At 46.7% G+C, this 14,858-nt stretch overlaps 1 protein-coding gene across 1 annotated transcript in view; it reads right to left on the bottom strand.

Moving 5' to 3' along the window:
- LOC146075795 (venom factor-like) overlaps window positions 1-14,858 on the bottom strand; it is a 116,271-nt gene that overhangs the window by 90,631 nt on the left and 10,782 nt on the right. The window contains exons 2-3 of the mRNA XM_083185394.1: window positions 2,145-2,331; window positions 30-192 (exon numbers count right to left, since the gene is read on the bottom strand). Of these exons, the coding sequence (XP_083041520.1) occupies window positions 30-192; window positions 2,145-2,331 (350 nt within the window). The remainder of the gene's footprint in view (window positions 1-29; window positions 193-2,144; window positions 2,332-14,858) is intronic.

Here is a 14,858-nt window from a genome sequence, read left to right as displayed (position 1 = left end):
AATATTTGTATATATCCGCAGCTCCTTACCTGTGGTTCCGGGCGTGTAGATGGTTTTGTCGGTCTGTATGAATATATATCCGCTCTGATAGGAGACCAGCACCACTTTCTCCAGGTTGCAGCCGGGGGACCTCACCGTGACATAGACAAACTGCTTCTTAGCTGGGTCTAAGTCCAAAGTTTTGGATGGAATCTGCAATAAATGAACATTCCCGAAAATCAACACAGTGGAAGATACAGTACATACCGTATAATAATACACACCCAGCTGTTACAAATAGGGGTACTTGTGTATTTTGGCGGCGCCCATCGCATCGCATACCATAAGCATACGATGGTATGCGATGCAACGCGATTAATTTTAAAATTGTATGACATTGTACATGGCATACAATGCCATACAATGCGATGCGACGCGATTAAACATTGTATAAGCACCTTAATGGGTGCTTACAATGTGAAATGCACCCCCACGCCACCCCCCCCCCCACTATAAACGTGAATCCGAAGCGTGGCGAGCGCAGCGAGCCCGCGAGGGGCGGCGGTACGCGCCCTCAGACCTTTTCATACCCCCACTATCCACGTCGGCGTGGAGTTGAGAATAGAAAGTGTGGCGAGCGCAGCGAGCCACCAAGCCCGAAGCGTGGCGAGCGCAGCGAGCCCCGCGAGGGGACGCGGATACCTGCGAAGCCCGCGAGGGGACTCCGATACCTGTGAAGGTATCCGCGTCCGCTCGCCACGCTTCGGGCTCGGTGGCTCGCTGAGCTCGCCACACTTTCTATTCTCAACTCCACGCCGACGTGGATAGTGGGAAAAGGTCGGAGGACGCGTACCGCCGCCCCTCACGGGCTCGCTGCGCTCGCCACACTTCGGGTTCACGTTCATACTGGGGGTGGCGTGGGGGTGCATTTAACATTGCAAGCACCCATTAGGGTGCTTAAAGCACCCATTAGGGTGCTTATACAATTTAAAATCGTATAGGGGGCTTAAATCGCATCGCATCACTGTGCATCGGGTACATGGCATGTGATAGCATGCGATGCAATGAAAAATCGTGCAACTTAATATCGGGGGCGCCGTGATAATACACAAGTACCGTATCCTGCATACGGAGTTACCAGTTTCCGTTATGTTTGTGCTGCTTGCTGTACTCTGCCTATGGAGGGGATGTGTATACATACTGCAGCACTATGGAACATGTAGTGGACAGGAATGTGTGCTGTAGCCCTATGTATACAGATTCAGACACCATCATCAAGAAAACCTAATATCATACCTCCCAACTCTCCCGCTTTCCACAGGAATGGCCCGATTTTTGGGGGACATTACCACGTCCCACTTGGGCCAGCAATGTCCCGTGGGGGGTAGGGGGTATTGGGAGTCCCCCCCCCTGTCACCCCTTATTCATGCCCCCATAGTGGAGAAACTGGGGGCACGTCCTTGCGAGAGCGTCGTGAGTATAGGTCACCCCCATCCAGCTAGTCCACGCCCCCCTAATTTTCAGGCATGCACCACCACGTCCCTACTCCTCCCTCCTCAAAGTTGGTAGGTATGTACTATCATCATACAAAGCTATGAAACCTGCCAATTAATCTTACTGTACCCCCTCCCCTGTAGCCATTCCCATCCTATCTCTCCCCTCCCATCAGTGGGGGAACACAGATGTTCCTTCCCCTCTCTGCAGTTTACACAGGAAGTCACATGCTGCACTGGAGGAGCCCTGCAGACGGGAAAGGCAGAGCAGCGTGCAGCAGCACAAGCAGCCATCCACCCACAGGAGTACAGCAGAGACTCAGGCAAGTCCTGCTGGGAGTGTCAGTAATGAGTGCTGGGGACTAGATGATGCAAATTGCTGTAATACCGGTGTTACAGGGCGTGGCCACATTGATGTAAAAGTAATGGCCACGCCCACATGTACACTTATGTGCATAGCACCGCCCCTGCCTCTGCCCCTTTTACAGCATGGCCTCTGGTCCCGTCCCCTATCTGGGGTTAGCTGCCCTCAAAGTCAGCAACCTCGAGTGGGCTCAGTAATGTGTGCTGGGAGTGGGGTCACTATTTTCTCTATGGGTGGTTGGCCCAATTCATTTTCTGGCACATGGTGACTCCAAAAATGTTTAGTTACAGCACAGAGCGGAACCTTACCGTCAGTTTAGTTGTTCCTAGGAATTTATTAGCTGGACTGACAGAAACTTTTCCCTGAACTAAAATCTGCGCCTTCCGGGGGAAATCTTGGATCGTGATGTCAGCTTCAAATGCAGCACCTTGTCCATCCACGATGATGGTCTCTTCGCTGTCCGCACGCAGAACGTTAGGTGTTATCAGGATGCATCTGGCAGATGGAAATATCTATCAGTATAATGTAATTACATACATGGAAACTAACATATAAAGTACATGATAACATGGAAAGGATTTACAGGCATACAGGGGTCAGTCTGTCAGTGTGCAGGTAGTTGCAGATGTCAGGTTACTGTGCTTGCATTCAGTGGCGTAACTAGAAAATCTGCGCCCCCCCCCCCCCCCAGTGCTCCCCCCCCCCCCCAAGAAAAGTTAAACCACCCCAACCCTGCCTTAGCCCTCCACTTGCCGCAGCAGTGCCTGTAACCGGGACCGGCAGATCTACCTGTCTGCGGTCCCGGTGCTCCTCCTGGCTCCTACTAATGAAAAATGACCCTCACAAAATGGCTGCCCCTAACAGCAGACCATTTTTAACGATGTTTGAGGAGGCCACCGTCTCCTTTAGCATCCTCATTATACAGCCTGCCCTACATTATACAGCCTGCCCTACATTATACAGCCCACCCTACATTATACAGCCCACCCTACATTATACAGCCTGTCCTACATTATACAGCCTGTCCTACATTATACAGCCTGTCCTACATTATACGCCTGCCCTACATTATACAGCCTGTCCTGCATTATACAGCCTGCCCTACATTATACAGCCTGCTCTACATTATACAGCCTGCCCTACATTATACAGCCTGTCCTACATTATACGCCTGCCCTACATTATACAGCCTGTCCTGCATTATACAGCCTGCCCAACATTATACAGCCCACCCTACATTATACATTTAACGATGTTTGAGGAGGCCACCGTCTCCTTTAGCATCCTCATTATACAGCCTGCCCTACATTATACAGCCTGCCCTACATTATACAGCCTGTCCTACATTATACAGCCTGTCCTACATTATACAGCCTGTCCTACATTATACGCCTGCCCTACATTATACAGCCTGTCCTGCATTATACAGCCTGCCCTACATTATACAGCCTGCTCTACATTATACAGCCTGCCCTACATTATACAGCCTGTCCTACATTATACAGCCTGCCCTGCATTATACAGCCTGTCCTACATTATACAGCCTGCCCTACATTATACAGCCTGTCCTGCATTATACAGCCAGTCCTACATTATACAGCCTGTCCTACATTATACAGCCTGTCCTACATTATACAGGATGCCCTGCATTATACAGCCTGTCCTACATTATACAGCCTGCCCTACATTATACAGCCTGCCCTACATTATACAGCCTGCCCTACATTATACAGCCTGCCCTACATTATACAGCCTGCTCTACATTATACAGCCTGCCCTACATTATACAGCCTGTCCTACATTATACAGCCTGCCCTGCATTATACAGCCTGCCCTACATTATACAGCCTGCCCTACATTATACAGCCTGCTCTACATTATACAGCCTGCCCTACATTATACAGCCTGTCCTACATTATACAGCCTGCCCTGCATTATACAGCCTGCCCTGCATTATACAGCCTGTCCTACATTATACAGCCTGCCCTACATTATACAGCCTGTCCTGCATTATACAGCCAGTCCTACATTATACAGCCTGCCCTACATTATACAGCCTGCCCTACATTATACAGCCTGCCCTGCATTATACAGCCTGCCCTGCATTATACAGCCTGTCCTACATTATACAGCCTGTCCTGCATTATACAGCCTGCCCTGCATTACCCTGCATTATACAGCCTGCCCTACATTATACAGCCTGTCCTACATTATACAGCCTGACCTACATTATACAGCCTACCCTACATTATACAGCCTGCCCTACATTATACAGCCTGTCCTACATTATACAGCCTGCCCTGCATTATACAGCCTGCCCTACATTATACAGCCTGTCCTACATTATACAGCCTGTCCTACATTATACAGCCTGCCCTGCATTATACTGCCTGCCCTACATTATACAGCCTGTCCTACATTATACAGCCTGCCCTGCATTATACTGCCTGCCCTACATTATACAGCCTGTCCTGCATTATACAGCCTGCCCTGCATTATACTGCCTGCCCTACATTATACAGCCTGCCCTACATTATACAGCCTGCCCTACATTATACAGCCTGCCCTACATTATACTGCCTGCCCTGCATTATACAGCCTGTCCTACATTATACAGCCTGTCCTACATTATACAGCCGGCCCTACATTATACTGCCTGCCCTGCATTATACAGCCTGCCCTGCATTATACAGCCTGCCCTACATTATACAGCCTGCCCTACATTATACAGCCTGCCCTGCATTATACAGCCTGCCCTGCATTATACAGCCTGCCCTATATTATACAGCCTGCCCTACATTATACAGCCTGCCCTGCATTATACAGCCAGTCCTACATTATACAGCCCGTCCTAAATTATACAGCCCGTCCTACATTATACAGCCCGTCCTACATTATACAGCCCGTCCTACATTATACAGCCTGCCCTACATTATACAGCCTGCCCTACATTATACAGCCTGCCCTACATTATACAGCCTGTCCTACATTATACAGCCTGTCCTACATTATACTGCCTGCCCTACATTATACAGCCTGTTCTACATTATACAGCCTGCCCTACATTATACAGCCTGCCCTACATTATACAGCCTGCCCTACATTATACAGCCTGTCCTACATTATACAGCCTGCCCTACATTATACAGCCTGCCCTGCATTATACAGCCTGTCCTACATTATACAGCCTGCCCTACATTATACAGCCTGTCCTGCATTATACAGCCAGTCCTACATTATACAGCCTGTCCTACATTATACAGCCTGTCCTACATTATACAGGATGCCCTGCATTATACAGCCTGTCCTACATTATACAGCCTGCCCTACATTATACAGCCTGCCCTACATTATACAGCCTGCTCTACATTATACAGCCTGCCCTACATTATACAGCCTGCCCTACATTATACAGCCTGCCCTACATTATACAGCCTGCCCTACATTATACAGCCTGCCCTACATTATACAGCCTGCTCTACATTATACAGCCTGCCCTACATTATACAGCCTGTCCTACATTATACAGCCTGCCCTGCATTATACAGCCTGCCCTGCATTATACAGCCTGTCCTACATTATACAGCCTGCCCTACATTATACAGCCTGTCCTGCATTATACAGCCAGTCCTACATTATACAGCCTGCCCTACATTATACAGCCTGCCCTACATTATACAGCCTGCCCTACATTATACAGCCTGCCCTGCATTATACAGCCTGCCCTGCATTATACAGCCTGTCCTACATTATACAGCCTGTCCTGCATTATACAGCCTGCCCTGCATTATACAGCCTGCCCTGCATTATACAGCCTGCCCTACATTATACAGCCTGTCCTACATTATACAGCCTGACCTACATTATACAGCCTGCCCTGCATTATACTGCCTGCCCTACATTATACAGCCTGTCCTGCATTATACAGCCTGCCCTGCATTATACTGCCTGCCCTACATTATACAGCCTGCCCTACATTATACAGCCTGCCCTACATTATACAGCCTGCCCTACATTATACTGCCTGCCCTGCATTATACAGCCTGTCCTACATTATACAGCCTGTCCTACATTATACAGCCGGCCCTACATTATACTGCCTGCCCTGCATTATACAGCCTGCCCTACATTATACAGCCTGCCCTACATTATACAGCCTGCCCTGCATTATACAGCCTGCCCTGCATTATACAGCCTGCCCTACATTATACAGCCTGCCCTACATTATACAGCCTGCCCTGCATTATACAGCCAGTCCTACATTATACAGCCCGTCCTACATTATACAGCCCGTCCTACATTATACAGCCCGTCCTACATTATACAGCCCGTCCTACATTATACAGCCTGCCCTACATTATACAGCCTGCCCTACATTATACAGCCTGCCCTACATTATACAGCCTGTCCTACATTATACAGCCAGTCCTACATTATACAGCCCGCCCTACATTATACAGCCCGCCCTACATTATACAGCCTGCCCTACATTATACAGCCTGCCCTGCATTATACAGCCTGTCCTACATTATACAGCCCGCCCTACATTATACAGCCTGCCCTGAATTATACAGCCTGTCCTACATTATACAGCCTGCCCTACATTATACAGCCTGTCCTACATTATACAGCCTGCCCTACATTATACAGCCTGCCCTACATTATACTGCCTGCCCTACATTATACAGCCTGTTCTACATTATACAGCCTGCCCTACATTATACAGCCTGCCCTACATTATACAGCCTGCCCTACATTATACAGCCTGTCCTACATTATACAGCCTGCCCTACATTATACAGCCTGCCCTACATTATACAGCCTGCCCTGCATTATACAGCCTGTCCTACATTATACAGCCTGTCCTACATTATACAGCCTGCCCTGCATTATACAGCCTGCCCTGCATTATACAGCCTGTCCTACATTATACAGCCTGTCCTACATTATACAGGATGCCCTGCATTATACAGCCTGTCCTGCATTATACAGCCTGCCCTACATTATACAGCCTGTCCTACATTATACAGCCAGTCCTACATTATACAGCCTGCCCTACATTATACAGCCTGCCCTACATTATACAGCCTGTCCTACATTATACAGCCTGTCCTACATTATACAGCCAGTCCTACATTATACAGCCTGTCCTACATTATACAGCCTGCCCTACATTATACAGCCTGCCCTACATTATACAGCCTGTCCTACATTATACAGCCTGTGCTACATTATACAGCCTGTGCTACATTATACAGCCTGTCCTACATTATACAGCCAGTCCTACATTATACAGCCTGCCCTACATTATACAGCCTGTCCTACATTATACAGCCTGCCCTACATTATACAGCCTGTCCTACATTATACAGCCTGTCCTACATTATACAGCCTGTCCTACATTATACAGCCTGCCCTACATTATACAGCCTGTCCTACATTATACAGCCTGCCCTACATTATACAGCCTGCCCTACATTATACAGCCTGCCCTACATTATACAGCCGGCCCTACATTATACTGTCTGCCCTACATTATACAGCCTGTCCTACATTATACAGCCAGTCCTACATTATACAGCCTGTCCTACATTATACAGCCGGCCCTACATTATACTGCCTGCCCTACATTATACAGCCTGCCCTACATTATACAGCCTGCCCTACATTATACAGCCTGTCCTACATTATACAGCCTGCCCTACATTATACAGCCTGCCCTACATTAGAAAGCCGGCCCTACATTATACTGCCTGCCCTACATTATACAGCCTGTCCTACATTATACAGCCTGCCCTACATTATACAGCCTGTCCTACATTATACAGCCTGCCCTACATTATACAGCCTGTCCTACATTATACAGCCTGCCCTACATTATACAGCCTGCCCTACATTATACAGCCTGCCCTGCATTATACAGCCTGTCCTACATTATACAGCCTGTCCTACATTATACAGCCTGCCCTGCATTATACAGCCTGCCCTGCATTATACAGCCTGCCCTACATTATACAGCCTGCCCTACATTATACAGCCTGTCCTACATTATACAGCCTGCCCTACATTATACAGCCTGCCCTACATTATACAGCCTGCCCTACATTATACAGCCTGTCCTACATTATACAGCCAGTCCTACATTATACAGCCTGTCCTACATTATACAGCCGGCCCTACATTATACTGCCTGCCCTACATTATACAGCCTGCCCTACATTATACAGCCTGCCCTACATTATACAGCCTGTCCTACATTATACAGCCTGCCCTACATTATACAGCCTGCCCTACATTAGAAAGCCGGCCCTACATTATACTGCCTGCCCTACATTATACAGCCTGTCCTACATTATACAGCCTGCCCTACATTATACAGCCTGTCCTACATTATACAGCCTGTCCTACATTATACAGCCCGTCCTACATTATACAGCCCGTCCTACATTATACAGCCAGTCCTACATTATACAGCCAGTCCTACATTATACAGCCTGCCCTACATTATACAGCCTGCCCTACATTATACAGCCGGCCCTACATTATACAGCCTGCCCTACATTATACAGCCTGTCCTACATTATACAGCCAGTCCTACATTATACAGCCCGTCCTACATTATACAGCCCGCCCTACATTATACAGCCTGCCCTACATTATACAGCCTGTCCTACATTATACAGCCTGTCCTACATTATACAGCCAGTCCTACATTATACAGCCCGTCCTACATTATACAGCCCGCCCTACATTATACAGCCGGCCCTACATTATACAGCCTGCCCTACATTATACAGCCTGTCCTACATTATACAGCCAGTCCTACATTATACAGCCCGTCCTACATTATACAGCCCGCCCTACATTATACAGCCTGCCCTACATTATACAGCCTGCCCTACATTATACAGCCTGCCCTACATTATACAGCCTGTCCTACATTATACAGCCTGCCCTACATTATACAGCCTGCCCTGCATTATACAGCCTGCCCTACATTATACAGCCTGTCCTACATTATACAGCCTGCCCTACATTATACAGCCAGTCCTACATTATACAGCCTGCCCTACATTATACAGCCGGCCCTACATTATACTGCCTGCCCTACATTATACAGCCTGTCCTACATTATACAGCCTGCCCTACATTATACAGCCTGTCCTACATTATACAGCCAGTCCTACATTATACAGCCTGTCCTACATTATTATACAGCCTGCCCTACATTATACAGCCTGTCCTACATTATACAGCCTGCCCTACATTATACAGCCTGCCCTACATTATACAGCCTGCCCTACATTATACAGCCTGCCCTACATTATACTGCCTGCCCTACATTATACAGCCTGCCCTACATTATACAGCCTGCCCTACATTATACAGCCTGCCCTACATTATACAGCCTGTCCTACATTATACAGCCTGCCCTACATTATACAGCCGGCCCTACATTATACTGCCTGCCCTACATTATACAGCCTGTCCTACATTATACAGCCTGCCCTACATTATACAGCCTGCCCTACATTATACAGCCTGCCCTACATTATACAGCCTGCCCTACATTATACAGCCAGTCCTACATTATACAGCCTGTCCTACATTATACAGCCTGTCCTACATTATACAGCCTGCCCTACATTATACAGCCTGTCCTACATTATACAGCCTGCCCTACATTATACAGCCTGTTATACATTATACAGCAAATGGAAATGCTGCATTCAGCTAAACACATTGAGAGTATTGTTGCTGCTGATCTGTATCCAAAATGTATTTGTAGTGTTGTGTTCTGCTAAAAGTATCCCGGTTTACACAATCTGAGTGTTGGATCTCCTATATTCTACACAGGGTGAGTCTCCCATCTCCATATGCTTCTATGCTTGGGATCAGATGTACGGATTTTGGATTTTTCTCTATTTAGGAATATTTGCAGAACATAATGGGGTATATTCAATGTGACTGCTCCCTGTGTTTTTTTAATTATTATTATTATTTTTTTTTTTACCCTTATGTCGACACAGTCAACATAAACACTAATGCTGTGTACACACAGTGAGATTTGACATTAGATTTTGACTATATACATACGATATGCAGACGCGCTCCCGTGACAGCACAAATCGAAACCCAGATAGACAGGGCAGCAATGACTATATAGTGCAAATCGAATGTACATAGCATGAATTGTATGTAAATAGTACAGAGATAGCAAAAATTGCATAGCACTCGAATCTTAAGTCGAATAACAAGCATGTGTACACACCATTAAAAGTACAAAACGTCCCCTGACATGGCTCGCTGTGCTCACCATGCTTCGGGCACGGTGGCTCGCTGCGCTCGGCACACTATTTTATTCTTTCACCACGCCCTAGTGGATGGTAGGGTGTAAAATACCGCCTGTCGGCACATGTCGGCTCAAAAAGCAGTAAAAAAAAACCAAGTCGACCTAATGACCCTGTCGAACCTATGTCGACCTAAAGTCTTGCCAACCTATCTGCATGTCGACCTAGTGGTGTCGACCTAATTTTCGCTGACCTACGTGGTGGTGACCCAATGACTGTATCCCTTCACGGTACCCCTAGGTCAGGGGTGGCCAAACCTGTCCTCAAGATCTACCAACGGTACATGGCAACCTGTGGATCTATAGTAGGAATGAATGCAGCAGGTTTTCAAATTTGACAGTTAGTAATGACTACAGCTGTGCCCCAGCTAGGTGATTTGGGGAATGTGACAGTTAGTAATGACTACAGCTGTGCACCAGCTAGGTGATTTGTGGAATGTGACAGTTAGTAATGACTACAGCTGTGCACCAGCTAGGTGATTTGGGGAATGTGACAGTTAGTAATGACTACAGCTGTGCCCCAGCTAGGTGATTTGGGGAATGTGACAGTTAGTAATGACTACAGCTGTGCACCAGCTAGGTGATTTGGGGAATGTGACAGTTAGTAATGACTACAGCTGTGCACCAGCTAGGTGATCTGGGGAATGTGACAGTTAGTAATGACTCCAGCTGTGCACCAGCTAGGTGATTTGGGGAATGTGACAGTTAGTAATGACTACAGCTGTGCACCAGCTAGGTGATTTGGGGAATGTGACAGTTAGTAATGACTACAGCTGTGCCCCAGCTAGGTGATTTGGGGAATGTGACAGTTAGTAATGACTACAGCTGTGCACCAGCTAGGTGATTTGGGGAATGTGACAGTTAGTAATGACTACAGCTGTGCCCCAGCTAGGTGATTTGGGGAATGTGACAGTTAGTAATGACTACAGCTGTGCACCAGCTAGGTGATTTGGGGAATGTGACAGTTAGTAATGACTACAGCTGTGCACCAGCTAGGTGATCTGGGGAATGTGACAGTTAGTAAGGACTACAGCTGTGCACCAGCTAGGTGATTTGGGGAATGTGACAGTTAGTAATGACTACAGCTGTGCACCAGCTAGGTAACCTGGAAAACTTGTACCGGTGGTAGATCTTGAGGACCGGTTTGGCCACCCCTGCCCTAGGCCAATATTAAGAAATTTTTAAGTAAAGTATCAAAAGAAGTAAATTGTGTTTATAGTGTAGGTAACACTTAAGGTGTGTACACACGGTCAGATATGCCGTGAGATGCGAGTCCCGATGCGATCAGATCGTATCGGGACTCGCATCGCACGGCATGCTGCAGAGGGACAATTTAGACTATATAGTGCAGATCTGCACTATATAGGCAGGTATTCAATGCTTGTATTGGGGGGAGGCAGCGAATCCTGTGTAGGATTCGCTGCACTTTCGCCCTAATTCTCCCTACAGGGCGATTCGCCGGGCAGCCGCCCGTTCGCCCTATTCAACGCGTCAGGGGCTCTCTGCCCTTGGCGGTGAATTTTAACCCCCCCGGCGAATGCCGGCGGGGAGGTGGGGGACGGCTGCAGGCAGGGAGATGGAAGCCTCCCTGCCTGCGCTAGACACTGTGGGGGTGAAGGAGGGCTGTGGGGGACACAGGGAGAGCCCCCCAGAGCTTGCCGGGGGCTGTGTTAGGGAGCCGCTACACACTGGCCCCGATCGTGCATGTGTAATGATCGGGATCAGTGTGCAGTGAATATATGAATATTAATGAGCGGCTCCCGGCTCGGCCCCCTGCTGGTGAATGTGTAAAAAAATATATATATATTGTTTAAAAAAAAAAAAAATTAAATATATTCATGTGCTGCAAAAAACGATTTATTTTCAAAGATCACATTCTAGTTCTCCAGAAAAAGATGACTAATGTAAAATGGAGAATCCGGGGGAAAATCACTGGAGAAAGCAGTTCTCCACTTCAGCATTGAATACACTCTTGGCGAATTCCACTAAAAACCCCATTGAAAACCACTGGCGAATCGCGGAGAATCACAAACAGGGAATCGCCAGACATTTGCTCTTCATTTGCAGGGAATTGTGTCCAGTGAATAGGGCGAATTTTTTCTGTGAGAAAATTCCCTGTAAACCCGGCGAATTGCCTGATTCCCCAGAAAATATGGCGAATCAGAGGCATTGAATACTGGCCTTAGTCTTGTTTGCCCTCTCTATTTCACTGCCGATTTGCGCTCACGCGGTAGCGCGCATGGGCAGCGATATGGCTTCCAATGTTCACTATATTGGCAACATCGGAAGCCATATCGCCCCCGTGTGTACACACCATCAGGTTCAGTTATGCTGCGAGGGACAAGATTTACTTCTGTTTGTCTATATATTTTATCATTGCTAGCCACCAGGTTTTCCCTATTATTTTAAATATAAAAAAAAATTAATTGGTCTTGGACCATCAATTCAAAGCACCCCTGCAAGTGTCCTGAGGCACCCTAGGGTGCTACGGCCAGGGCTATTTTTCGGTAGGCTCCAGCAGGAACTGAGGCCCTTATTCTAGTTCACTCTTTCTGACAAAATATTTCTTGGATTGACAAAACCATGTGCACTGCAGGTGGGGCAGGTGTTATTTGTGCAGAGATAATTAGATTTGGGTGGGGTTTTACACCTGCCTCACCTGCAGTGCACATGGTTTTGTCCATCTAAGAAATATTGGGGGACATTTACCAAAATGGATTCCCTAAAAATTCGTATTCGTATTTGTATGCGTAGGAAATACGAATGTGTACGAATGCTAGTGATCTTAAAAAAGTCGTGTTCCGGAGTGTAAGTTATTACAAAGTCGTATTTGTAAAATTCGTATTTTCCGATGGTGTAGACATTCGTATGTTGTTTTACGCATGTTTTCGTAATGTCGTAGATTCGTAGCTGAAATACGAATGTCGTAGCGTTTTTGGTCCGAAAACCCAGTTATTTCACGACTTTGTCGTGAAATGAAATACGAATTTTCGTATATTCAACCACATGGCTCACTACGAAAATGAAAGTACAAGCGTGATTGGTGTATCTCTTTTACACTGGGGAGGGCTCTCAGACCCATATATAAGTCGTGGAGGCGCCAAAACTTGTTGTGGGTGTAGTTTGGAGTGTGGAGGAGAGAGGTGCAGTGGAGAGTTTGGTTGGTGTTTTTGGGTGAGTTGTTTCTAAGTGATTTCTGAGTGTGTATTGTTCTGAAAGTTGTCTTGTGCTATTGTTTGTCTTGTCCTTTTCAAAGTTTGTCCCATTAGTTTTTTTTTTTTGTCCTATAGTCGATATTTGTGTGTGTTTGTGTGTGTGTGTGTGTGTTTGTTTGAGGGAAGGAGTAGGAGTGTGTTTTGTGTTGTTTGTGTTTAATTTTTTTGTGTCATGTCTGAGAGTGGTGACAGTTCCATGGCTGAGGTGGAGGAGGTGCCTGATGTGATGGTGGCTGATGAGGAGCTGGAGGAGGAGGAGGAGGAATATGTGGCTGAGGAAGGTGAGGGTGAGGATGATGATGATGATGATGAGGATGATGTGGCTGTTGACACCCCTGCTGCCTCTAAAAAGGGGAAGAAGGCATCTTCGCAGAATACTTTGAAGAAGATGCCAATGTTCACACCAGCAGAGAGCAGTGCCCTTGTGCATAACATTATAAAGTATAAGGATCCCCTATTCTTTAAGCCTGTGTCGGCAGCACGGAAGGCCACTATATGGAAGCAGGTAGTGGAGGCGGTCAATGCACATGGGACCATTGTCCGTGACTTTGCTAATTGCAAAAAGCGTTTTTACGACATTCGCCGGCTGGTGAAAGAGAAGATCACAAAGGAGGACAAGTTTCGCCGGCGATTTGGCCCCAATGTCCCATCTCCAATTGATTGGAAAAACTATGAGAGGGCAATGGCCACTCTCATTCCGAAGGAAGTGACCAACCCACCTGGTGTGTTTGACACAGATAGGCGACATGTTGGTGAGTAGTGGTCAGTGCAGTAATTTGCTCATAGTTATGATGCCACATCACATTTTGGACCAACAGCCATTGTTTAGTCACCAATGAGACACACACCCATGACATCAGTGTCATGTAAACATGCAATACACCTCACATGGTCTTTTTTTTGGGTGTTGTATTTATTGTAAAGACATTTGGTCGACACATGCAGTATGTTGACATGTGAAGGTTCAAACTTTTCATGCACACATGTTTTGTGTAGTGGGTTACTGTATAGCGCAGGCTGTTAGCATTATAACACAATTGCACAGGTTAGGTCTGTACAAACACTGCAAAGCACAATACCTCACAGTCATGTTAATGTTCCCTTTGTGTTGAATAAGGTAGTGGTATTTGACTTCACTGTAACCTGACAAAACACTTGTTAGATAATCAAACCAATATGCACTGCAGGGGGCCAGATGTCACATGTGCAGCAATAAAATAAATTTACTGTGGTACTTCAAAGTGAGATCTATATTGCTGTGTCAGCATAAATCACACAGTATGAAGGCGGCACCAAATTTATCAAACTGACACCACAAACATTCTTTGCACCAGTAACATCTGCCCCACCAGCAGTGCACATGGTCTACTCCTTGTAATAATTATTTGGTGGGGTTAAACTCAAGTTGACTAACCACAATAATGCTTCCCCACATGTTGTCATTTGTTCTCTTCTAT

The sequence above is a fragment of the Crinia signifera genome, chromosome 4, assembly GCF_055691185.1.
Source record: "Crinia signifera chromosome 4, ASM5569118v1, whole genome shotgun sequence".
Taxonomy (NCBI): Eukaryota; Metazoa; Chordata; class Amphibia; order Anura; family Myobatrachidae; genus Crinia; species Crinia signifera.
The sequence above is the reverse complement of the archived record's forward strand: the minus strand, read 5'-3'. Positions and strand labels throughout refer to the sequence as shown.